The 27,510-nt window shown below is 41.7% G+C and overlaps 1 protein-coding gene across 1 annotated transcript in view; it reads right to left on the reverse strand.

Annotated features, from left to right (window-relative positions):
• The window catches only part of nedd4l (NEDD4 like E3 ubiquitin protein ligase), a 441,756-nt gene that overhangs the window by 217,370 nt on the left and 196,876 nt on the right, over window positions 1-27,510 (reverse strand). The window contains exon 5 of the mRNA XM_041209743.1: window positions 21,530-21,583. Within this exon, the coding sequence (XP_041065677.1) occupies window positions 21,530-21,583 (54 nt within the window). The remainder of the gene's footprint in view (window positions 1-21,529; window positions 21,584-27,510) is intronic.

The following is a 27,510-nucleotide window of genomic DNA, read 5'->3' on the forward strand; positions in this document are numbered from 1 at the left end:
AATAAAATGTTGGAATAGTCAATCACGTGCAGAGATGACAAATATTTGGATGATGGCTTTGGCAGCACAGCAACTGAGATAGAGGCAATGCTGTGGAGGTGGTGCACGATGATGATGTTGCAGGATTATTTTCAGTCTAAGTTATGGTCAAGGACAATGGTAGTGGCAAGGGGGAAAAGTTTACTTCAAGTAGCAGCATTACTAATATTCATGTCATACAAATTGCGGCTCATCCAAGATTTGATGTGAATGACCATGACATGAAGAGAATTGGCAGAAAGGTAAAGTTGATTGTATTATATAAACACTGATCACGTGCCAGAGAATGCTGTCTTGAACGAAAAGATTTGCATTTATATAGCGCCTTTTATGACCATCAAATGTTCCCAAGCACTTTACAGCCAATCAAGTACTTTTCTGAACTGTTGGAAGGTAGGGAACAGGGTAGCCAGTACGTATGCGGCAAGATACCACAAACAGCAGCAATAACGACCAGGAATCTGATTTTGTAACGTTGATCAAGGAATAAATATTGGCTAGGATACTGAGGACAACTCCCCTGCTCTTCTTTGAAACAGTGCCTTGTGAATGTTGAAGATTGCCTGAGGGAACAGATGGGGCCTCGGTTTAAAGTCTCATCCGAAAGACTGCATCACCAAAAATGCAACCATCCTTAAATGCGAAACTGGAGTTCCAATCTACATATTTGTGCTCATGTCCTGGAGCCTGGAACCTTGTGATGCAGAGGCAACAAACAGTGCTACCACCTGAGCTACAGTTGCCACATGAAAGGACAATTTTTAGATAACGAAGAGAAGAGGGTCAAGGATTGTTCCTTGGGAGACTCCAGACGGGACTGGGCTTTGTCCAGATAGGTAAGAATTGAAACACATGACAATAATTATGATGTAACAGTGCTAAGATCTCACACTATATGTTTATTAAATATATATAGCAACATGGCTACTTTCTAAAATTTAAATAAAAACTGTACAAAGACTTTAAAAAGGCTGAAGCTATGTTTGCCTGTAACCCTGAACAAGGGAACTTTCTGACAATATCAGAGAAACTGACACCTCATTATCTCTGAAGAGATGCTAATGACCCCTGTGGCTGCAGAGATCAAATTCAGAAGGAATTAGACAAAGGCCATCTACATTTCCTAAGACAGGCCTGGCCAATGGAGACTACTAATCGGCTAGGACAAAAGACCCCTGCAATCTCCTTTCAAATCCTTAATGGTTGAAATATTAACAATCGCAAGAATCCAGACAAAGTAACATACATCCTTTGTCAAAGCCAAAGTAGATGGTAGGAGTCATGTGACATGACATGGAGGAAGCTGTAACACTGTCTTGCTGTACTGCCAACCATTCTCCATCTAGCTAACAACAGCTCAGAAAAAGAGCTCTGTCTAGATTTGAATACTGACCACTTCCATCTACACTGGAAACTTCTGTACCACGGCCCACATAACTAATTCATCTCTACGTGCCTATCACACTGTGGAAGTTATGTACTGAAAAAGTGAACTATTCAACATCAGTCATTAGCCTGACGACCTCTGTGAAAAAATACACCATTGGTCTTAGATTCTGGATGCGCATGAAACACCAAGTCCTTGTTCTGTGGTCCCATCCTGTAATGCTTTCTTTCTCTAATCCTCTTATTGTGTGAATGCACCAGGGCCATGTAGCGACACCCCATCCCACCTACACCCCCCCACCCCACCTACACCCTCCCCCACCCCAAGTGGAGGAAGATTGCACTGTGAATTATGTCAAATAAATGAAGATTTCACAGAATGATGATGCCATAAAACAACAATCATGGAGAATGTCATTCATGATTTTGGCTAGGGCTGATTAGATGTGTCATAATAGGCAGGAACCACATGAGAGCAATTTTAACAGGCAGCTGTAGAAGAGACAGGCTGAGAGCTGAAATGTGGAAATGGGCACAAGAATCCCCAAAGGGAAAGGGATAGTTGAGATACCATGACATTTAGAGAGGATAGAAGCAAGGATGGGTTGAGTTAGTGAACTGATGATACAAAGGTGTTGGAATGGTGCCAGCGAAAAGGCTTTGAGGTGCCTGCTGCAGCTTGCCCAGGTTTCTGAAGCATACAGGAGCACAGGGATCACTGCTACCCGGTAAACCATGATCTGAGTCTCGAGTTTGAGATTGTGATCTTCAAATACTCTTTTCTCCTCAGTTGGTCGAAGGCTGAGCTGGAACATTGGAGGCGATGAAGAATTTTGTCATCTTTGCCTACCTTTGTCAAGAGGAGCTCCTAAGATTTGGGAAATGATCCATATCTTCCAAGATCTCGTCAATGATCTCAATCAATGCATGTTTGCTATGCTGTGGGGCCTGGTTGGAGAAGGACCTCAGTTTTCCAAGAGTGTAGTGAAAGGCCCTTTTTCTCACATGCTTTGGAGGAGGAGTCGACGACGGCCTAGAGCTCAGTTTCTGAGTGAGTGCACACACAAGCATCATCTGCATATTGAAGCTCAGTGACTGAGGTTCGAGTGATTTTGGTTTTGAATAGAAGGTGGCATAGATTGAACAGCTTCCTGTTTGTCCTGTAGATTATCACCATGCCTCTAGGTAGTTTGCTGGAAGTGTAGGATTGCAGCAAGGAAGATAGAGAAGAGGGTTGGTGTGACTACACAGGCTTGTTCGACCCCAGTTTTCATCGAAATATGTCAATGGTGATTCCATTTGTGAGGATCATGGCTTGCATGTCATCATGGACTAAGCAGAGGGTGGTGAAAAATTTCTGAGGGCAGCCAAATTTGAGGGTGATGCACAGTGGTTGGTGCTGTTTCTTGCATTTGCCACACAGTGAAGATCTGTGGTGCCTTTGATGGGCAACAACCAAACTACGACTCTGGAATGAGCTTTCCGGCCATGGAAAGGAAGCGATTGAGGAGGATCTATCAAATTATCTTCCTTCCTGTGTCAGACAACAGGGAGGCTCCTCAGTGATTAACGCAATTGGACTTGTCTCTATTCTCGAATATAGCCATGTGCCCAAGGACATTGCATCATGCCAGCAGTGTATCTCCACTGGGCTTCAGAATTTCAGCAAGGATTCCATCTGCTCCACAGGCTTTATTGTTTTTAAGCTGTTAAATGGATTCTTCAATTTCACCTGAGCTGGGGTGGCGTCAAGACTGAGCTGAGGAGACTACCGAATAATGGAGTTGAGGGCATTCAAGTCACAGACAAAATCTTCGTGAGGAGTTCTTCAAAATGTTTTCTCCAGCAAACACGCTGCCCTTGATGAGTTCCTCTCCATGATTGGCTCTCAACAGGGTGGACTTTCAGTGCCTGGGCCATAGATCGTCTTGACAGACCGGAAGAAGCCATGGATGTTATCGGTATCCATCAGTTGTGAATCTCCCACTCTTTCTACCCACCATTTATGTCACAGATTTTATGCAATATTGTTTCCTTCTGAAGCCTGCTGTCTTTCACAATGCATAGTGATGGATCCATTCTGCAAAAGCTTCACGCATTTATGCAGAATTAGGTTCCATGTCTCTTAGTTATTTTTGTCAAACCAGTCACGACGTTTCCTGGATGGAGGCGCCAAGGACTCTTTGCAGGTGCTTGTTATAGTGGACTTAATGGTCTACCAAGCACTGTGGGCATACTGTAGCCCCTGGTGGCTAAAGGATGACAGTGAGGTGCTGACTGAAAAGCGTCATCTTGATCTTTGAAGCCTTCCATATTAATTTTCTTGTGACATCACTTCTGTTGCCTCTGCTGTTTGGAGGCCAGGCTGATGGAGATGGTGGATCAGATAAAGTGGTGATCGATGAGGCAGCTGTCCGTACCTGTCACAGTGTGGGTAATGTAGACAGCTCTGTTTGTAGAGCTGAACTCTGCACTAATTAATTGCTGCCTTTCCTCCAATTGCAACAGTAACTATATTTCAAAAATTATTTAATTGACTGTAAAACACTTTAAGGCATTCGGTGGCCATGAAAGGCACTATACAAATGCAAGCTTTTTTCTTTCATATGAAAGCCTAGATAGTGGGCATTAAATTCTATTAATTGACATAGAATTTTTCCAGAAGGCATCACTAAATAGTAATCAGCGGTGAAGACTTTGGGTGATTTTATTTCCCTCTGGTAAAACTGAATGGAAAAAATGATATAAAATATGCTGTCAGGGTTTCAGACAACTGAACAACTGAAGACACCCCTTAAAATGACTGCCATCAATACACCAGCCTTGATGTTGCAAAAGAAACTAATTTTATTTTTTAGCCCATTCCTGAAAAAGCTGCAGCATTCATGAACGTTTAAATTAAAATGGAGTTGCAGTGCATTTCACTGGTGCCTCTGGTGAATGCTATTGAACCAAAATGCAAAAACTATGGCTATATAAAAAGTGACTTGCATGATTAATGGCCTGGGCGGTTAACACACACAACTGTTCAACTTTCTTTAAAACCAAGACTATTCATGATTATTATGACGTAACAAATTAACTCAGGTCAGAAGTGGTTAAGAAGGAGCATATTATAACATAGAATTTTCAAGCTAATAGCTGAGAAAACTGATCTTTATCGTTGTTGATCTGCAATCATACCGCCACTGAGAATTTAGATCCTTTCAACTTTTGCTTTTGATGACTACAAAATTCCAAAGAAGAACATCTTGAGCATCTCAACATGTCACAATTGGCAAAAACAAATCTGTTTTGAGACAAGTGAGAGTATCACCAAATCTTATGTACTGTTATCAACCGAACCACCTGACAAGCCAACTCAAAAACTAGCAAGTGCCATGTTTGTGAAGATAATCAATTACTTCAAGGACTTTTTTCCCTAAATGAAAGCTTATCTTTCTCTCAAGAATTGTCCTTAATTTACATACTGACATATGATGCAAAACACTATTGGTTAAAACTTCAAAGAATCTGGCCTCTGAAGATCATGAAGTAGAATCAGTATGGGTGGAAATTAGGAATAGCAAGAGTCAGAAAACACTGGTGGGTGTAGTTTATAGGCCCCCCAACAGCAGTTAGGCCATTGGGCAGAGGATTAAACAAGAAATTATTGAAGCCTGTAAGAAAGGAAATGTAATGATTGTGAGGGACTTTAATCTTTAAATCAACTGGTACAATCAAATCAGCAAGAATGGTTCAGAAAATGAGTTTATAGAATATTTTCGTGACAATTTCTTGGAATAATACATGGTGGAATCAACTAGTGATAAAGCTATCTTAGATCTAGTATTCTGTAGTGAAACAGGTTTAATTAGTAATGTCATGGTAAAAGATCTATTGGAAAATAGTGATCATAATACCACGGAATTCCATGTTAAGTTTGAAAGTGACATATTCCAATCACAAACAAAAATCTTAAACTTTAACAAAGCCACTTACATTGGTAGGAGGGTGGGGTGAAGGTTAATAGTGTAAATAGACTAAAAGGTGTGGGGGTAAATAAACAGTGGGAAACATTTAATGAAACAATTCAAAATCTTCAACAAAAATTCATTCCTTTGAAGAGCAAAAACTCAGCAAGAAGGACCCATCTGTAGCTCAAGGATATTAAGAATATTATTAGATTTTAAAAAGAGGCTTAAAATGCTGCATAAACCAGCAAGTCTGAGGATTGGAATGTCTTAGAAATCAGTAAAGAGCCACCAAAAAGTTGATAAAAAGGGAAAAGAAAAAGAATATAAGAGTAAATGAGCCAGGAATATAAAATCAGATCATAAGAGTTTTTAAGTATAGAAAAAGGAAAGAGAGTAGCTAAAGTAAATGTTAGTCCCTTATAACCAGAGACAAGAGAAACTATCTTGGGAATAAGGAAATGGCAGAGGCATTGAACAAATCTTGTGTGTCTGTCTTCACAGGAGAAGACACAAGCTCCAAAGCAGAAATAGATGGTAACCTAAGGACTAAAAAGAGTGAGGAAATTAGGGAAATTAATATCAGTAGAGATAAAGTATTGGAGAAACTCAAGGGACTAAAATCTGACATATCCATGGGACCTGATGGTTTACACCCTAGGATTCTAAAAGAGATAGCTGCAGAGATCGTGGATGTGATAGCTATGATTTTCTAAAATTCCTTAGATTCAGGAATGGTCCTATGAAATTGGAAGTTGACAAATGTTACATTGGTTTTCAAGGAGGGGGGGGGGGGGAGAGAAAGTAGTGAGCTGCAGGCTAAGTAGCCTAACATATGTTTTTGGGAAAATGTTGGAATGTATTATTAAGGAAGTCTTAACAATGCACTTAGAAAAGCATAGTATGATTACAACATGGTTTTACTGAAGGGAAATTCTGTTTGACAAATTTATTAAGAGTTTTTTGAGAAAGTAACTAGTAGGGTAGATACAGGGGAACCAATAGATGTAGTATACCTGGACTTCCAAAGGCATTTGTTAAGGAGCTGTACAAAAAGTTAGTAGGTATAATGAGGGCTTATGGAGTTGGGGGTAATAAATTAGCATGGATAGAACATTGGTTAAAGGATAAAAAATAGAATGGGCATGGACAGAGCTTTTCCAAGTTGGCAAGCAGTGAACAGTGGAGTGCCACAAGGATCAGTACTGGGGCCTCAGCTATTTAAAATCTATATCAATGACTTAGATGAAGAGATAAAGAGTAGTGTATACAAGTTTGCTGATAACACCAAGTTAGGTGGAAAGGTAAGCTGTCGGGAGGATACAGAGAGGCTGCAAAGAGATATAAACAAATTAAGTGAGTGGGCAACAAGATGGCACATGTACTATAACATAGGTAAGTGTGAAGTGTGTAAGTGTGAGATTGCGCCTGGAGTAGTGTGCGCAGTTTTGGTCTCTACCTTTAGAAAGGATATACTTATACGATACAGCGAAGGTTCACTGAATTAATACCTGGGGAGAGGGAGTCATCCAATGATGAGAGGATGGGTAAATTAGGCTTATATTCTCTCCAATTTAGAAGAATGGTAGGCAATTTAATTGAAATCTTCAAAATTCGGAAGGGGCATAGAGATCATTTCCGCTGGTCAGGGAATCCAAAACACGGGGGCGCAGTCTCAGGATAAGAGGCAATCATTTAGGACTGAGATGCAGAGAAATTACTTCAAAGGAGTGTGAATCTTTTGAATTCTTTACCCTAGAGGGCTGTGGATGCTCCACTGTTGAATACATTTAAGATTTTTGGTCTGTCAGGGAATTAATGGATATGGGGAGTGGACAAGAAACCCAAGAGCAGCCATGATCATACTGAATAGCGAAGCAGGTTCGATGGGCTGTGCGGTCTACTCCTGCTCCTATTTCTTATGTTAAGATTCTACAGTCAAAATGAAAGAAATTAAAGTGAAAGATTACTGTACTGTTCTCATTCTATCTACTTCTATCTTTTTCCTACATTTGTGGGTGAATCAATTGGCGAAAGTGACCTGGGAAGATAGGCTAAAAGGAGAAACACAGTATGTCAGTGGAGAAACACTGACAGACATTTAAGGGGATCTTCCAGAATCATCAGCAAAGGTACGTTCCATTGAGAAAGACTCTTATGTGAAGGGCACACCATCCCTAGTTAACTAAGGAAGTTAAAGATTGCGTCAAATTGAAAGAAAAAGCATACAGTATTGCAACAACCTGTAATCTCATGGTTTGGCATATCCCTCACTCTCTACCATTACCACCAAGCCAGGGGATCAACCCTGGTTCAATGAAGATTGCAGGAGGGCATGTCAGAAGCAGCACCAGGCATACCTAAAAATGAGGTGTCAAATTGTTGAAGCTAAAACGCAGGACTAGTTGCGTAAGCAGCATGCGACAGACAGAGCTAAGCGATCCCACAACTGATGGGTCAGATCTGAGCTGTGCCGTCCTGCCGCATACAGTCGTAAATGGTGCTGGACAATTAAACAACTAACGGGATGAGGCGACTCCATAAATATCCTCAACCTCAATGATGGGGGAGCCCAGCACATCAGTGCAAAAGACAAGGCTGTAGCATTTGCAACAATCTTCAACCAGAGGTGCCAAGTGGATTATCCATCTCAGCCTCCTCCGGGGGTCCATAGCATCAGAGATGCCAGTCTTTAGCCAATTCAATTCACACCATGTGATATCATGAAATGGCAGAAGGCACTGGAAAGGCCAAAGGTTATGGGCCTGACAATATTCTGGCAATAGTACTGAAGATGTGTTCCAGAACTCGCCGCACCCCTAGACAAGCTGTTCCAGTACAGCTACAACACTGCCATCTACCCAGAAATGTGGGAAATTGCCCACGTATGTCCTGTACACTAAAAGCAGGACAAATTCACCTGGCCAATTACTGCCCCATCAGTCTACTCTTGATCATCAGTAAAGTGATGGAAGGGTCATCAACATTGCTAACAAGCAGCACTTGCTTAGCAATATCCTCCTGTTTGGATTCCACCAGGACCACTCAGCTCCTGACCTCAAAATAGCCTTGGTTCAAACATGGACAAAAGGGCTGAAGTCCAGAGTTGAGGTGAGAGTGACAACCCTTGACATCAAGGCACATTTTACCAAGTGTGGCATCAAGGAGCCCTAGCAAAATTGGAGTCAATGGGAATCAGGAGGGAAACTCTCAGCTGGTTGGGGTAATACCTAGCACAAAGGAAGATTGTTGTGGTTGTTGGAGGTCAATCATCTCAGTTTCAGGACATCACTGCAGGAGTTCCTCAGGGTCATATCCCAGGCCCAACCATCTTCAGTTGCTTCATCAATGATCTTCCCTCCATAATGTCAGAAGTGGAGACGTGCATTAATTATTGCACAATCTTCAGCACCATTTGCAACTTCTCAGATACTGAGGCAGTGTATGTCCAAACGTAGCAAGACCTGGACAACATCCAGGCTTGGGCTGACAAGTGGCAAATACCATTTGTGCTGCTAAAGTGCCATGCAATGACCATCTAATCATCACTCTTTGACATTCAATGGTATTACCATTACTGAAACCCCTACTATCAAGATCCTGGGGTTTACCATTGACCAGATACCATATAAACACTGTAACTACACAAGGGGGTCAAAAGCATTGAACATGTATTTTGTATCTGACTTCATTGTAGCACACAAAAACATCATGGAGTGAAAGGAAGGGAGGAACTTAAAACAATTGCGATTGTAAAAGGTAATGAGGGAAAAAGATACTGAGAACTATTAGAACTAAAGGTTAATAAGTGCCCTGGACCTGATGGCTTTCAGCCGAGTATCTGAAAAGCAATGGCTGCAGAGATAGTAGATGCTTATGTTGTGATCTTCCCAAATTGCCTAGATTCTGGAAAGGTCCCAGCGGATTGGCCAATGTAACAAATATATTCAAGAAAGGAGGGGGACAGAAAGCAAAAACTATACGTCAGTTAGCCTATATCCTGTCATAGGGAAAATGCTGGAATTCATTGTTAAGGAGGTAATAGCAGATATTCAAAAAATCATAATACAATCAGAGTCAACTTGCTTTTGTGAAAGGAAAATCAGGTTTGACAAATTTATTTTCTTTGGGGAACTAACAAGCAAGGTGGATAAAGGTGAACCTGCAGATATGGTATTTGGATTTCCAGAAAGCATCTGACCAGGTTCTATATCAAGGGTTACTGCACAAAATAAGAACTCATGGTTTTGGGGTAGCATATTAGCATGGATAAGAAGATTGGTTAGCTAACAGGAAGCAGAGAGTCGGGATAAATGGGTCATTTTCAGGTTGACAGTTTGTTACTTGTGAAATGTCACAGAGATCAGTGCTGGGCCTCAACTAATTACAATCTATATCAATGACCTGGATGCAGGGGCCAATTGTACCTTTGCTAAATCTGCTGATGACGCACAGACAATTAGAAAAGCAAGTTGTCAAGAGGACATAAATAGTCTACAAAGAGAATTAGATATGTTAAATGAGCAGGCAAAAATTTAGAAGATGGAGCATAATGTGGGAAAATGTGAATTTGTATACTCTGGCATGAAGGATAGAAAAACAGTGTATTATTTGAATGGAGAGAGATTGCAGAACTCTACAATACAGATACGAGAAATCTGGATGTCCTGGTACATGAATTACAAAAAGTTGATATGCAGCTGCAGCAAATGGAATGTTAGTATTTATTTCAAGGAGAATGGAATATATAAGTAGGAAAGTGTTGCTGCAGCTGTACAGGGCCTAAGTTAGACTGCATCTGGAACAATGTACAGTTTTGGTCTCGTTACTTAAGAAAGGATATGTTTGCATTAGCAGTTCAAAGAAGGTTCACTCGACTGATTCCTGGGACAAAGGGTTGATCAGGTTAGGCTTAACGCATTGGAGTTTATAAGAATGAGGGGTGATATTATTGAAACACAAGATGCTGAGGAGGTTTGATAGGGTGAATGCTAGGAGAATGTTTCCCCTTGTGGGGGAGTCTACAACTTGAGCACACAGTTTAAAAATTAGGGGTTCCCCGTTTAAGACTGAAATAAGGGTATTTTTTCTTCAGAGGGTGTTAGAATTCTCTTCCCCAGAAAGCAATGAATGCTGGGTCATTAAATATATTCTAGGCTGAATTAGACAGATTTTTGATCAACAAGGGAGTCAAGGAAGACAGGAAAGTGGAGTGAGGCCATAGCCGATTCAGCCTCGATCTCATTGAATGGCGGAGCAGGCTGAAGGGATCAAGTGGCTGACTCCAGCTCCTAATTGTTGCGTTTGTGTTCTTTGGTAGACTTATCGGCCTCAGTCTTCCTCTATTTGTAGCAAAACACTTCTCTTGTGGGGGAGAGGGGGGTGGAGAAGAGAAGTGGCAAACGAAGGAAGGCAGTGGGAGCAAGCAAAAAAGGGATAGGCAAAAATTAGAAAACGAAGAGTTGAAAGCATGAAAGAGGAGTGCAGGAAGAAACTTAAAAACATAGGCAAGGAGACAAACTTGAAATTAATTTCAACAATGATTAGTCGGAGCAAGCCTCAGATAAAAGTGGACTTCAAAGTTAAAATGTGCAATTTTGCTTCAGAACAATAGCATTTAATTTCGCTAAAATTATGTGTGTTCAACTCTTAAACATAGGAGTGACAGTACATAAAAACCTGAAAGAAAACCTTTTCAACAAGACAAAGAAAATACAAGAGCAGGGTTCTGATGAAAAGTCATAGGCATGAAACATTGAGCTGTAACTTCCGAGCTCCAGAGCATTGTATAGAATTTCCCAGATAAGGTCTGCAAGGCAATTGCCTGGGAAGTGCAAACTTCCCATGGGCTTTTGCCCTGCACTGGGAACCATCCGAAAATTGTGATTTAAATTGCAAACTTCAGATGGTTCCAGCACTGCTGCATTAATGGTTACACAGAAAAAGTTTGAAGAATTAAAACCACTTCTAGCTTCTACGTTACTATTGTACAGACCCTTACTGACACCCCCAGGGGACTTCCTTCACACCCTCAAACCCCCAAGGGACTCTCAGGCCTCTCTCTCCTCCCCACCCCACCGCCCCCGCACCCCCCCCCCACCCCCCCGCCCGCCTATTAAAGTATTCTGCCTTGCATTTGGAACACATCATGTTTTTTTGTATTCATTCATCCATGGGTTGACGGTGTCACTGGCAAGGCCTAACTGCTGTTGATGTTAGTGGTGAGCACCTCCTTGAACTTCTGGAGTCTGTGTATTGAAGGTACTCCCACAGTGCAGTCAGCGATGGAGCCCCAGGTTTTTATACCAGTGACAGTGAGGAAACAGCTATGTATTTCCAAATCAGGATAATATGTGAATTGAAGGAGAATTTGCAGGTGGAGATGTTTCTATATGCCTGCTGTCTTTGCTCTTCTAAGTAGTACAGGTCACAGGGTTGGACAATGCTGCCGAAAGGAGGCTTGGTGAGCTGCTGCAGTGCATCTTGTGTAGCTGGTGTATGCTGCTACCATTGTGCACCAGTGGTGAAGGGCCTGAATGTTTAAGGCAGTGCATGGCGTGCTAATTCAAGCGGGCTGCTTAGTCTGTTGTGATGTTGAGCTTGGAGTACCGTTGGAGCTGCACTCATCCTGACTTGCCCCTTGTAGAAGGTGGAAAGACTATGGGGAGTCAGGAAAGGAGCTACTCATCAAAGAATTCCCAATCTCTGACAATGACTTTTCGTCAGAAGTTGGAATTATAAGATGATTACAGCACAGGAGGAGGCCATTCGGTGCATCGAATCTGTATTGGTTGTCCAAGAGTCACTCAGCTAGTCGCAGTCCTTTGCTCTTTTCCTGTAGCCCTGGAAATTGTCTTCCTTCAGGTGCTTATTCAATTCCCATTTAAAAGCCAAGATTGAAAGTGGCCTCCACCACACTCTTAGGCAGCGCACTCCAGAGCCTAACAACTCACTGTGTCAAAAACTTTTCTTCATGTTGCCATTAGTTCTTTTGTCAATTACTTTAAAGCAATGTCCTCTGTTCGACTTTTCCACATATGGGAACAGTTGCTCTCCATGTCACCTGTCGATACACCCCATGTTTTTGAACACCTCTACCAGATCTCCTTTCAAACTTCCCTGCTTTAAGTAGAACAACCCAAGATTCTCTAATCTACCCTCATAATTGAAAGCCTCTCATATCTGGAACCATTCTCATAAATCTTTTCTATACCCTCTCTAAAGCCTTCCTAAAGTGCAGTAGCCAGCACTGGACTCCACTGGAGGGCAAACCCTCAAAGATTTATCATAATTGCTTGGTTTTGCATCTATGCCTCTTTTTATAAAGCCTGGAACCCATTTAAATTTTTAACCAATTTCCCAACCTGCCCTGCCACACACAGATACTGAAGCGGTCCATGTCCGAATGCAGCAAGACCTAGACAATATCCAGGCCCAGGCTGACAAGTGGTAAGTAACATTCGCACCATACAAGCGTCAGGCAATGACCATCTCCAACAAGAAGGAATCCAACCATTGCTCCTTGATATTCAAAGGCATTACCATCACTGAATCCCCCACTATCAACATTCTGGAGGTTACCATTGACCAGAAACGGAATTGGACTAGCCATACAAATACTGTGGCAACAAGAGCAGGTCAGAGGCTAGGAATCCTACAGCAAGTAACTCACCTCCTGACTCCCCAAAGCCCATCTACCATCTACGAGGCACGAAGTCAGGAGTTTGATGAAATACTCCCCACTTGCCTGGAGGAGTGCAGCTCCAACAACACACAAGGAGCTTGAGACCATCCAGAGCAAAGCAGCCCAACTGATTGGCAACCCATCCACAAACATTCACTTCCCTTCACCACTGATGCACAGTGGCAGCAGTGTGTACCATCTACAAGATGCACTGCAGGAATTCACCAAGGCTCCTTAGACAGCACCTTCCAAACTCACAACCACTACCATCTAGAAGGACAAGGGCAGCAGATGGGAAAACCACCACCTGGAAGTTCCCCTTCAAGCCGCTCACCATCCTAACTTGGAAATATATCGTAGTTCCTTCACCGTTGCTTCGTCAAAATCCTGGAACTCCCTCCCTAACAGCACTATGAATGTACCTACACCACATGGAATGCAGTGGTTCAAGAAGGCAGCCCACCACCACATTCTCAAAGGCAATTAGGGATGGGCAATAAACGCTGGTCTAGCCAATGACACCCATATCCCATGAATGAATAAAAGAAAAACACTAATTATCAGCTAACATCCCTTCTTCTGATCTTATGATGGAGGAGTGGTCACTGATGAGGCCGCTGAATCGAGCCTAGGACTTTACCCTGAGGAACTCTGAGAGTAATATCCTGGGGCTGAAATAATTGACCTCCAACAACCACAACCATCTTCCTTTGTGCTAGCTATGACCCACCCAATTCCCAATGACATCAGTTTTCCTAGGGTTTCTTCACACCCTATGATATTGAAAGTCTAACCAATATTTTCATTTTCAGAAAAGATAGAAAAGAGGGAAAATGAGAGACCATTCTGCTGTCTGATCCCCAGTGGTATACATGTATATTGCATAGAAATTTAACTTATTTTTGAAATGTTAACGTTAAAGAAACAAAACTGATGAAAGAAAGCTGCTGGGGCCATTAAGGAACAATCCAGAGGCTTAAATGGGTAAAGCCAACTTCAGTGGGATAAGAATGAATCTGGTCCAGGTTAATTGCAACAGAAGATTAGCAGGCAACTGAACAATGGCTGTCTTCAAAGAGATGGTTCAAACACAGTCAAGGAATATTCCCATTGAGGGGAAATGTAGGACAAACGAATCCAGGGCTCCATAGATGACAAACGTGAGAGATTGAACTGAAGCAGAAAAATTGTGCTTTTGACAGGCGTCAGTTGGATAATACAACCAAGAATGAGGCTGAATACAGGAGGACAGAGGGGAATTGAAAAAGCAAATAAGAAAAGCAAAGAGAGAGTATTAGAAGAGATTGGCAGCTAACGTAACAAGGAATCCAAATGGTATATAAATACCATTTGGTATATAAATAGTAAAAGGCTGGTAAGGGGGGTGGTGTTGATGAAGTATTAAAAAGGAAATTTACACATGGAGGCAGAAGGCATGGTTAATACTTTGCATCAGTCATTATTTACCAAGAAAGGTATTGCCCAGGTCATGGTGAAAGAGAAGGCAGTTCAAACACATGGAAGAGTTTCAAATTGATGAGGAAGTAGTACAGGAGGGGCTGTCTGTACTTAGAAAAGGAACCAGGACTTGGTAAGATGCAGCCCAGGATACGAAGGGAAGTGAGAGTAGGAGTTGCAGAGGTACTGGCCATAATTCTTCAGTCTTCCTCAGACTCATGGATGATGCCAGAGTTGCAAATGTTACATCCTTGTTCATAAAATTGTGTAAAAGTAAGCCCAGTAACTAAAGGCCAATCAGTTTAAACTGGATTGAGAGGAAGCTTCTATAAACACTAACTTTGCACAAAATTAAGTCACTTGAGCAAATGTGGATTAATTAAGGAGAGCCAGAATGGATCTGATAAGGGGAAATCATGATTAACTAATTTGCTGCAGTTTTTGATGAGGTAACAGAAATGGTTGATGAGGGTCATATTGTTAATGCAGCGTATATGGACTTCTAAAAGGTATCAGGTGAAGTGCCGCGCAACAGATTTGTAAACATTATTGGAGCTCATGCAATAAAAGGGAAAGTAGCAACATGGATATGAAATTGGCTGAGTGACAGGAAACAAAGGGTCATGGTGAACGAGTCATACAGACTCAAAACATTAACTGTGTTCCTCTTCGCAGATGCTGTCAGGCCTGCTGAGTTTTTCCAGGTATTTTTGTTTTTGTCATGGTGAACGGTTGTTTTTCAGACAGGAGGAAGGTTTGTCATGGAGTTCCCCAGGGGTTAGAGTTAGGATGACAGCTCTTTCTATTAGGAAGGATCTGAAAGCATTAAAGAAGGCACAGAAAAGAATCACAAGAATGGTTCCAGGAATGATAAGCTTTAATTATGTAGACAGATTAGAGAGTTTGGTGAAGTTGGGACTGTTGTTTCTTGGAGAAGAGAAGATTGAGAGGAAATTTAATGGAGGCATTTAAAATCATGAGAGGCTTAGACTGGCCACATGGGGAGAAACTGTTCCCATTGGTGGAAGGATCAAGAACCAGAGGGCACACATTTTTTAAGTTAATTGGCAAATGGAGCAATGGTGATATGAGGAAAAAAATGTTCATACAGTAAGTGTATCTGGAATGTACAGCCTGACAGTGTGGTGGAGGCAGGGTTAATTGAGGCTTTCAAAATGGAATTGCATCATTATCTGAAAAGGAAAAAAATTGCAGGACTATGGGGAGAAGGCTGGGGAGTGTTACTGTGTGAATTGCTCCCTCAGAGGGCCAGCAGACTCAACAGGACAAATGGCTTCCTTCTGTGGTTCTAAGTGCTAGTAATGACCTTTAGCCTAGACTGACATTAGTTGAAATTTAAATATTTTAAAACTGAAAGAAGAAAGAAAATCTGAATGTGCTCTGCTATATTTATGACATTATTTCATGGTGAACAACCTTGTTCTGTGGAAACACTCCAAAATAGTTGAAACGGTCATTGCTTACCTTCATGAAAGGCAGCCTTCTTCAATTACATACATTAACTTAGTAGAAATTGGTGCTGCAACAGTTATTACATTCACAAAATACCTACTTTTAAGCTGAGTTTCAACACCAAAAGTATTATTAGAACTGATCTTGCTTTAAAATTTCTTACAAGATGGATGTAAAAAGTTGGGGATGTGGGTGGGTGAGAATACCAGAATATTTTAAAACCACTAAAAAGTTGAAAGTCTGCAAATCAAATTCCCCAAACATCAACACATATTATCCAAGGTTTTCATGCAAATAAATGTGCTGCATAACAAAACCAGTAAAATCTCATTTCCTAGGTTTGTAATATAGCAGTTGTACATGATTAGCATTTCACTGATATGGCCATCATTCAGGCCTCACAACTTATGATGGTCGAGTAGGGAGAAATGATTAAATAAAATCAATAGGCAACATTCAGCAGTGTTTACTTCTAATTGGAACGGAGAATTATCACAGAAATGGTATCAACATCTTCAACATATAAATCAGAGTATGTGTAGCTTTTTATACATAGGATACCAACTATGTTGTCTACCCCATTTCACAGAGCATTTCAATCTGAGCCCCATCTATAACATTTATCAACTAGTCTCTTAGTTACATTTCACAAACAAGAATGAAGTTCAAATCATATGTTTACAAAGGGCACACACAAAGTTCATTCTGCATTTATACTTCAGCTACCAGTCTGAAATCACTTACAGCACAAGTAATTTCGCAATCATCAGAATACGTGATCTCATGGCTATAAATCAAACAGTAATAGCCTGGAGACAGCTCTGCACACAACTGTTTACTTGGGTGCACTGAGTTCTGCCAGTTAAGTTATAACAGTTGAGTGCACAGGAACCCTTTCCCAAAATATGACAAAAAGAAGTACTCAAGGCTAGTGTCATACATAACATGTTTGAGTGACACCTTCATCCAAATATAGTACCATGCTGCATGTCAAAAGAGAATATCACTTTGGAGCATTGCTGAACCACAGCCAGAAATTTTTGAAGATGTTGCTTGAGCTTGAGAAAAAGTTGATTGATTTGAGGTATTGAGCAATTGATTCTTTTACATTTCCCCAAATAAAATTTATTTTTTAAATCAGATTTTTGTGCCAGCATCAGTATTGAATGTGATTAAAGAGCCCATCTCGTCAGTCATTTCTTACAAGTAGCTATTAGTTAAACACTTGGCATTTGCTGTGGGTGCCTGGAAAACTAATTTGAGAAATATTACTGATGGCCAATACGGTGATACTAAATGGTCAGCTAAAATTCAAAATGCAATTTTATAAATGCCACTTTCAATTTTAAATGAAGCAAAGAGAGGGCTTAAGCTAATTCTATTTTTACTGTGCACTTTTGGGACAGAGTGGAACATGATGGTACTTCGTGATAAAAAAAACTTGGCAATAAGATCTCATCTATTGCACAGCTTTCAAATTGCAAGGGAAATGAAAGGTTTACTTATCTGAATGTTAAAATCATTACAATCACTAGAGAAAGGGTACTGAGAAAATTAGTAGAACTAAAAGCTGACAAGTCCCCAGGTCCTGAATGACTTCATCCCAGGATAGTTGCTGAGATAGTAGATGCACAGGTTTACATTTTCCAAAATGGCTTAGGTTCTGGAAAGGTCCTATCAGATTGGAAAATAGCCAAAGTCAATCCACTAATCAAGAAAGGAGGGAGATAGAAAGCATAAAACTACGGGCCAGTTAACTTAGCATCTGCCAAAGGGAAATGCTGAAATCTATTAACAGAGCACTTAGAAAATCTCAATGCAATCAGGCAGAGTTAGCTTGATTTTGTGAAAGGGAAATCGTGTTAACTGATTTGCTAGAGGTCTTTAAGGAAGTAACAAGCAACGAGGATAATGGGGAACCTGTGGATGCAGTGTACTTAGATTTCCAGAAGGCACTTGACAAGGTGCTACATCAAAAGCTTACTAGACAAAGGCTCCTGGTGTAGGGCAAGCTTATCCAACTGGCAACGCGCTGCCGCATTGTGGCCCCTGAAGCTCTTCTAAGTGGCCACCTTAGCCACTGATCAAAATGCTAGTAAGACCAGTCAGTGAAATTGAACTTAAAGTAAAATTGTTGTGAGCCCATCAGCAACAAAGATGAGAGACAAACTGGCTGTGATTGTAGGAGCAGCAAACACTGACAGCTGTGAATATGTGGAGAGAGAGAGAGAAAAAGAGAGAAACTGTGGGGCGGGCGGGGGCACATGGCTCACCCCTCTCCCCGACTCTCACCCCAACTTCTGCCACATCTCTCCCCCCCCCCCCCCCCCCCACACACACACACTACCTTCTCCCCGCATTCCCTGCATTTGGGCACTGCTCGGCCTCAGGCTTCACTCAAGATCTCTCTTCCTCTGTCATCGCACTCCTCCCTTGCCAATTTGGGAGTGAGTGGGTGAGGGTGAGCGTGAGTGTGTGAGAGGGGGTGAGGGAGGGTAGGTGGTTTACACGCAGATATTATCCTTTTACAAGTGGGTTTTCAACCAAGAATCTGTTACAATCTGATCTAATTTGTCTTAGCAAAATTGGAGCATTAAATACCCAACCATGCGGGTTACTGACACCACTTGTACTATAAACATCCAATTCAGATACCTGCCTGACCTAATGTTTAGTGTTATTACCCATCCAAATACAGGACTGACCATTCTTACACTGTTAATTATAAGTGTGCATGCACGTGAGCGAGGGACACGCACATGTGTGTTAGTGAGGGAGTGTGAAAGATGAATGTGCATGTGAAAGGGGTGAGAGTGAGGGGGAATGAAAGTCTTTCCCATTGTGACTGGGAGAGAGCTGGACACACACACCCTTTCACATTCTAATAGTCATTTTTATTTATTATTCTTTTTTTAAAATGATCAATTTATTGTTTTGACTTTTTTTTTGCTCAGCAAGTTGTTTCTTTACAGATGACAGGTTTTTTTTTTAAAACTCCACCCCCACCTGAAAAGGTTGAACAAGCCTGGTGTACGGGGGTAACATATTAGCATGAACAGAGGATTGGTTAGCAAGAGAAAAAGGGAGGTAGGCTAAATGGGTCATTTGGCAAAATCTAATGAGTGAGGTGACACATGGATCAATGCTGGGGCCTCAGCTGTTTGCAATCTTTTTAATGACTTGGATTACAGAACCGAATGTATGGTTAAATTTGCTGTTGACACAAAGGTAGGTAGGAAAGTAAACGGTGAAGAGGGTATAAGAAGTCTGCAAAAGGATCTTGATGGGTTTAGTAAATTGGAAAAAATTGGCAGATGTAGTGTAAGGTGAGAAAATGTGAACTTTTACATTTTGGCAGGAAGAATAAAAAAGCAGCATTTATTTTAAATTGTCAGAGACTGCGGAGCTCTGAGATGCAGAGGATCTGGGTGTTCTGGTACATGAATCACAAAACTTTAGTATGCAGGTACAGCAAGTGTTGTAATTTATTCCAAGGAGGTTAGAATATAAAAGTAAGGATGTTTTTGTACAGTTGTATAAAGTGTTGGTGAGACCACATTTGGAGTACTGGGTACAGTTTTGGTCTCCTTATTTAAAAAAGGAAATAACTGCATTTGAAGCAGTTCAGAGAAAGTTCACGTGACTGATTCCTAGCATGAGGGGGCTATTCTATGAGGAAAAGTTGGACAGGTTGAGTGTGTATTCATTGAGGTCTAAAAGAATGAGATGATCTTATTGAAACACGCAAGATACTGAGGGAACATGACAGGGTAGATCTTGAGAGGATCTTTCCCCTTGTGGGAGAGTCTAGAGGACACAGTTTAAAAATAAGGAGTTTCTGATTTAAGAGAGAAATGAGGAGGACTTTTTTCTCTCAGAGGGTGGTGAGCCTGTGGAATTTTTCCCCATGAGCATTAGAGGCAGGTCATTGAGCTTATCTAAAGATGAGTTAGATAGATTCTTGATTGACAAGGGAGTCAAAGGGTACTAGGGTAGGAAGAAAAATGGATTGAGGCCACAATCAGATTAGCCATGATCTCACTGAATGGCGGGACTGAATGGCCTACTCCTGCTCCTAATTCATATGCTCATATGAGAATTCTTGCCCAGCATAAACCAAAACCAAAGTTAAATAATTTTGTGCCCTGGACTGGTAAAACGTATCCTCATCTATTTAATATTTTTGTAGATATAGTGGCCCAGATCTTCCTCTCTCCGGATCATCAGAGACCGGACATATGGCCCAAGATGCATATCGGGATCCTGTAGAAGTGCCGATGTAATGATCTCTGTGGGAATTGCCCAGGAAGTTTGAACTTCTGATGGGCCCCTCCGAAAATGTATCCAAATCTGAGCTAGAGTAGGAGACTTCATACAGTTCTATGCGACTTACCCCATCAGTTACCCAGGAAACAGGTAGAGATTAGACAGAGAAAACCTAGTCTAACTCCTGGGTAACTACAGAACTGACTCCACCAATCATTCACACTGATCACCCCCGATTCCCCACATGGCCCCCGAATGACCCCCCTAATAAGATAACTACCTTTCACCAACTAACTACCCTTCCCTACCCGACCACCACCAACCGCCTGCCACCTCACCCACTTCTCATTCATCCACTCACCCATTCACACTGGATCTTTAAACTTACCATACAGCAGTTGCTGCCATAAAATGGGGTTGTGTCTTGTCTTCCACCGACACTACAGATGGAGCTCTCCAATGACCGCTGTGATCCACATTTCTGGCAAAGCCCAGCTCAGAAGAACCAGCAAGAAATGGTGAATAGCATCGGGGTGTGGAAAAGTTTGAAAGGAGCAGCAATCTGACAATGATTGCGGCTTCATGGAAGATCCAGGCTATTCACTCCGTATCTATGCACAAGTCAACTCCCACCATAATATTTTGCATCAGAACCAAAAGCTAATATAAAAATGTGATATTAAAAACCATCCTTCAGATTCAATTCAAATGGTCCAATAGATTAGCTTTGGGTAAAATAAGTATTAGTTCAGCTCTTCTTCATCCGTCTTCATAATATCAATTGTTTATTACTTACATAAGGCTAAATGATAAGTGCAATAATTACAGGACTTCTGTGACACTTATATTTTCAAAATGAACCAAGCAAGGTATAGGACTCCAATTAAGGAACTTATCTGGCACACTCATGCATTCAGTTACTGGACTCTATTGCAAATAGCATGTATTGGAAAACTGCTCCTTTGAAGTCATTTCCAATCACTCTTTAGGTAAGCTAAGTACCACAGTGCTATAGTTACTTTTCTAACAGTTTTATTTTCCATTTAAAGAGGATCATAATAGGCACCTGAATAAAACAAAACACAGCAATCTACCAATGCATGAAATCTGAAAATAAACGATGCAGTATTTTATGACTAAAAAGAGTAAACCACAACTCTGTCAGGGAATTGCCAATGAAAACAAGTGGCAAGGGACCACCAAATGAGTTGATTACCCTTTTCAAATCAAAGCATAAAGGCAAAAGCAAATTTATTCACTTCATACTCACCAGTCGGTTTTCATCAAAGACTTCAAACAGCAGCCTATGATTCTGGGGGTTGACCTGCAATTCGAACAGTTATGTATTTAATGTGGGCCCAGGTATAACATTATCAATTACTTCAACCCGCTGTTATGTTATTAACATGAACACAAATGTTGACACTTTCAGACAAGTAGATTTGCATATGACACATTTAGTGAACAATATTTTTTCAAAATTCAGTACTCAGAGTATTTAGCACCTTAGAATACTTCTCCTTAGAATATTCCTCTACTGCCTGAAATAGAAGCCAAACAGTAATAAATCCAGTTACAAGTTAGTTATTTCACCTTCCCCAATATATTATCACCAGCTACAATGGCCTGGATTTTGAAGTCAGTGGCAAATTGATCAGGTTTGCTACTGACCGCAAAAAAGCTGACACAGAAATCCAGCAAGCTCTGCAGCATGAATTTTACCTTTTCCTATGTTAATTTTGATCTAGTGCCAGTTATGGAAGATTGCTGGAGTCCAACAGCTGTGAAATCATCAAGTGGAACCAAGCAGCCAATCACATTGAAGAATTTACACAGGCAGCAAACCAGGGCCCAACAAGCAGGTTTATGGTTCACCTTCTAAAATTATCTCAAGCAAACTTTAAAAAATGTAATTTTATTTAAAATACTATGTGATTTTGAATCATGAATGCAGAATTTTGACTTACAACAAATACAAAATCATTTTTTTCAGGATCAGGGAGCTTGTTCAGCAATAATTTTTTTTAATATTCATTGATGGGATGTGGGCGTCAATGGCTAAGCCAGCATTTATTGCCCATCCCCTTGTTCAGAGGGCATTTAAGAGTGAATCACATTGCTGTAGGTCTGAAGTCACACGTAGGCTGGACCAGGTAAGGTCAGCAGATTTCCTTCCCTAAATGGCATTCGTGAACCAGATGGGTTTTTACAACCATCAGCAATGGTTTCATAGTCATCACCAGGCTTTTAATTCAAATTTCACTATCTACCGTAATGGGATTCAAACCTGATTCCCCAGAGCATTACCCTAGGTCTCTGGAATACTCGTAGTGGGAATGCCACGATGCCACTGCCTCCCCTAAAATTGGGCCTGAGTATGCTATTAAAAACCCATTGCATGTCATTTAACATGGGGAAACTTTTTCAAGAGATTTAACAGCAAGATTGTAATGTATAAAGTGGAAGGTGATGTCATATCACTGACTTCTAATTTATTTTCATCTGCGAGGATGTCAGTAGCACACTCTGTGGAGGAGCAGGGAATCATTGACAGCAACCTCCAGATTTTAACATTTAACTGCGCATATTCTGAAGCCAGCAAGTGCTGTCAGTTGCACAGAGTAATGAGGGCAAATGTTGACAGTGTTGCCGTCATTATGCAGCTACACAGTCTGGGCCAATATTTCAACTCAGATGATGATACCAGGCTCTTTGATTTTTGGTGCTCTGAGAAAGTGTATCCACCCAAAATATTTTCAAATCTCTTCTCGTTCTTCAGATGTTGACAGGCCCTAGGACACGGTGAGAAAATAAGGAAATTGAAAAAGGAGAAAAAAGAAAGAAAGCCCACGTATGCAAGTCTTAAGTAAAATCAGATGTCCAGGTTTTACTTACTGAATTTTATTGCACCCTAATGGCAGTGATAGGAATCTATGTCAAGTGTCAAGGGAAGAGTCAGAAACATCCAGGCTACTCTTCCTCTTCCCATTTGTGTGAGAAAGAGACTCCGGCTTCAGAGCTTCATTACCTCTGTAGCATGGTTTATAGCAAAGTTTGGTTGATCAGTTGGATTGTAATAACATCAATGTACAGAAGTAGAAAAATATTTCTTATCCTTAATCCTCTTTACAGGATTGGCAGACTCACTGTTTTTTGCCAGTATTTTCAGGCCTCCATCTCTTGGCATTGTGCTTCTTCTTGCCAAACTGTCTCAGATTCTCACCTCTCTCCATGGGTGAGCTTCTCATTGGCCCACTGTCTTAATTCCTTGCATGATCTTTAATTTTTTTAAAAATACCCTTTTTCTTAATATTTTCGATTACAGGTCACTTCGTCCATTAACATTTCTGCTTGAACTTGGAATGCTTTTCATCTCTTTTCTCGGTAATAAACTGCCATTATAATATTAAAATATGCTAATCTTTAAATTTTTAGGGAAATTTCTGGGCTTTTCTCTTTATAAATGCTGACTGGTCTCTGGATGACGAGTCCAGTAGCAAGTCTGCTACACTACTGTTACTTGCCCTCAACACTTTTAATACAACTTACATTTATATTGCACCACAAACGAACGAGAGAAAACACAGGAACAAAGGAAATAGGAGCAGGAATAAGCCATTCAGTCACTCAGGCCTGCTCTGTAGTATAAAGGTCTGGCACATATAGAGTTCATGTGGGATTGAGTATAGTACTACCCAAACAGTGATGTAAGGGGCACATAACCCGTACGTACCCAGGGTGAGTCGAGTGTTGAACAGAGCAGTGTTTACCAGCAAGCATAAAGACAGCTCTGAGCTTGTATCCTTTATGGAATAGTTCTAAATAGCTATAAGAGTCAATAGGGACTTACAGTATGACCACAAAGACTTCTTCATACCTACTGAACTGTAACTAACACGCTATAACATGGTGGCCGCTTGTGGAATGACCCAAGGCCTTGCAGAAAACGCATGGAAAAACTCAAATGCTAGAAGACTGAGAGAAAATTCAGCAAATTAGTCTGGCCTGAAAAGAAGCTCCAGAATCAGAGGTACCATGGAAAAAGCTCCAAAGAAAGGCATGGAAGCTGAAGGCAGAAATTTAAAAATTTCTTAGTGCAGCAGAAGGTTCCATTGAATCACCTTTGGAACTCCAGCTTCAAATCCCAGACTGCAGAGTCAGCAGTCCAAACAGGGGTGAGCCAAATCTTTTAAAGCTCCAGGCTACAGCAAGGCCTGAGAAATCTTTCAATTATTCAGAGTCAGAAGTGCAGTTTGATAAAGCCTGTTCTGAAACCCGGTCCGAGTTGGCGCCTGAACATGTGGCATCTGAGTTCACTCCAAAACGGAATAAATAATTAATTACAAAATCCAGTGAAATCACGATTTCTAAACTCAGCTGAGAGCAAGTAAAAGCCAGGATTCAACAAATTCACGACTTTAAACTAAATTAAAATGCCAAAACCGGCGGGCATGGGGAGTCCCTGCTTTTCCAAGTGAACAGTGACACCATCTTGAAATTCAGGAAGCTCTTAAAGCAGAACCTAAGCTTTTCAAAATTTAACAATAGTCAGAATTCCACACTTGCAAATCAATTTGTGCTGATCCAAGGGCCCAGACCAATGACATAACAGGGGACTTTGGAGGAAAAGATTCCTAAGGTGCAGCATCGCTTCAGGTTTAGATCACAGGCGAGATCAACATCCTGTAATTTCAGCCCATGCTTTCAGTGCAACAGGATTGGACACAACGGTAAAACATGCAAGGCAAAAACTCAAAAAATGCACAGACGGCCCAAAGACTATCCATAAGGTCGAGACTGCAAGCCTGGAAGACACACAGCCATGCTTCATTTTGGAATGCAGATATTTCAGTCAATGGCCATTTAACAAATTTTAAAGTAGGCAGAGGAGCCAGTGTAACAGTCCTGTCAGACAAAGAAACATGCCTAGTGAACCAGCGGCTGACGCTGTCCACGATACCCCTATACGGGGTAAGAGGCTTAAAGCTTCCAGTGAAAAGCGACCTGCATTGAGATAGAAGAATAAAACAACCTGAGAGACCCTTTTTTGTGCTTCACAACCAGGGCTGTTTATTACTAAACCACAAAGTCTGTGTAGAGCTTAACATGTTGCAGAGGGTTGACAAGATCAGCCACCTAGGGCCTGGATCCAAGTCCAAAAGCAAGTTCCCGAAATGCTTCGCAGGGCTGGGATGACTTAATAAATGGACACAGGGTCACACGGAGGGGGTGCTAAACCAGTATGTCTATTCACAGCACACTAGATCCCCCACCCACTCACAAAGCAGGGGTAGCAGAAGCTGGACAAGATGACAAACATGGAAGTCATCTCCCCATCACACAATCAACTGCATAGTGCTCCAGATGGTCCCAAAACCAAACAAGCCCATCTGTATCTGTATTGACCTGACACAGCTCATTAAAGCCGTAGCTAGAGAAGTATATCCCATGTCCTCAGTGGATGAAAGCCTGGCTAAACTCTCTAAGTGCATGGTAATTTAAAAACTGGATGCAAAAAGCAGCTTTTGGCAACTCCCTCTTAACAAAAAGTCCAGGCTGCTGACAACATTTATTACCCGCCTTCGGTAGATTTTGCTTTAACCGCCTGCCATTTGGAATCACGTTGGCGCCAGAAAAATTCCAATGTACGATGTCAGCCATTTTGCAGGGCCTCCAGGGGCCATTTGTTGCATGGACAATGTACTGGTTCACAGTGCAACGGTGGATGAACATAAGAGACTCACAACGATCTTAGAGCACATGAAGGAAGCAGGGCTGGGCTGACAGTGAATGACAAGCACAAGTTTTCCAAAACATTAATTTGATTCCTGGGCCACATCATGAGCTATTAAGGCATCACGGAAGACCCACAAAAAAACCAAGGCTATCAGCGAGTTCCCAGCCCCGTCCTCAATTCCAGGCCTCCTATAATTCTTGGGGATGGTGAACCAACTGGCAAAATTTTTACTGAATTGCCACAGGAGCCTTGAGGAATCGACTTAAGAAAGACCAAGCATGGTGCTGGGATTCACATCACTCGCATCAAGACGATGCCGCTCTCCACAAACATTCTGACCCACTACAACCCAGCCCTGCCCACCACCAGAGCAGCAGATGCTTCATTCACAGGCTTGGGAGGAGTCCTGTTCCAGGAACAACTGGATAGAAGTTACTGACCTGTGTACTACGCATCCAGAGAACTGTCAGACACAGTGATGAGGTGCACAGTAATAGGAAAGGAAACCCTCACATTCACATGGGCATGCTTGAAGTTTGCAGATTATATCATTGGCCTCAAGGTTACAATCGAAACAGACCACAAGCCACTAGTCTCCATATTGGATGAGGAGCTAGCAAAGATGCCTTCCAGAATCCAGAGGTTTCATCTGCGCCTCATGAAGTTAGCCTACGAGACAGTATACGTCCAAGTTAAAAATCAGGCAATAGCAGACAAACTTCCAAGGGCCACGGTTGGCCTCCTAACAAAACAGGGTATCAATCTCGTTGAACAACTGGAAACGAACTCCAATTGGCAAGGAGACACCTGCCAGCGACCCCCAAGTAAACTCCAACAGATCCATCAGGAACAAATGGGTGATGAGGAGTGTGCCCACATCTGCAGATACTGCCAACAAGAAAAGCGTCAACAGAGACCAAATGGAGGGACGATCAACACCTCGCTCAAACAACAAAAACACTTTCCGATCATAGCTGACCTCTTAGACTACAAGGAGCGGCTGGTCATCCCAATCTCCCTGTGGCCAGAGATCCTTCAAAAAAAAATACCAGGATCACGTGGGCATCAAGGGCAGAGCACACAACCAATCCGCTGTCTGGCAGCCAGGCATTTCCAAAGCGATGAAGAGACCATTGCATATTGCCAGATGCATGCGTTGCACAGGCAGGACCAAAGAGAGCTCCTCATTCCCACACTATTCCCTACCAGGCCAAGGGAGAGGCTGAGCATTGACCTGTTCATCTTCAGCAGCAAATCATTCCTTATACTGGTTGACTACTTCTCCAGATGGGTTGAGGTGAAGCAACAATATACAGCTACCAGAGGCAGTGATTAAGGCGCTAAAAGAGATGTTCACAAGCCATAGCATTCCTGATAAGAGAGTGTCCAATCACAATCCACAATTTTCCAATGAATACTTTGCATGCTTCACCACCAGACCCAGCCTCCACCGCTGCACCAGTTCCCCGAGATACCCCCTGTCAAAAGAGGAAGCTGAAAGAGGGGTCCGTACA

The sequence above is a fragment of the Carcharodon carcharias genome, chromosome 1 (genome assembly GCF_017639515.1).
Source record: "Carcharodon carcharias isolate sCarCar2 chromosome 1, sCarCar2.pri, whole genome shotgun sequence".
NCBI classification, from domain to species: domain Eukaryota; kingdom Metazoa; phylum Chordata; class Chondrichthyes; order Lamniformes; family Lamnidae; genus Carcharodon; species Carcharodon carcharias.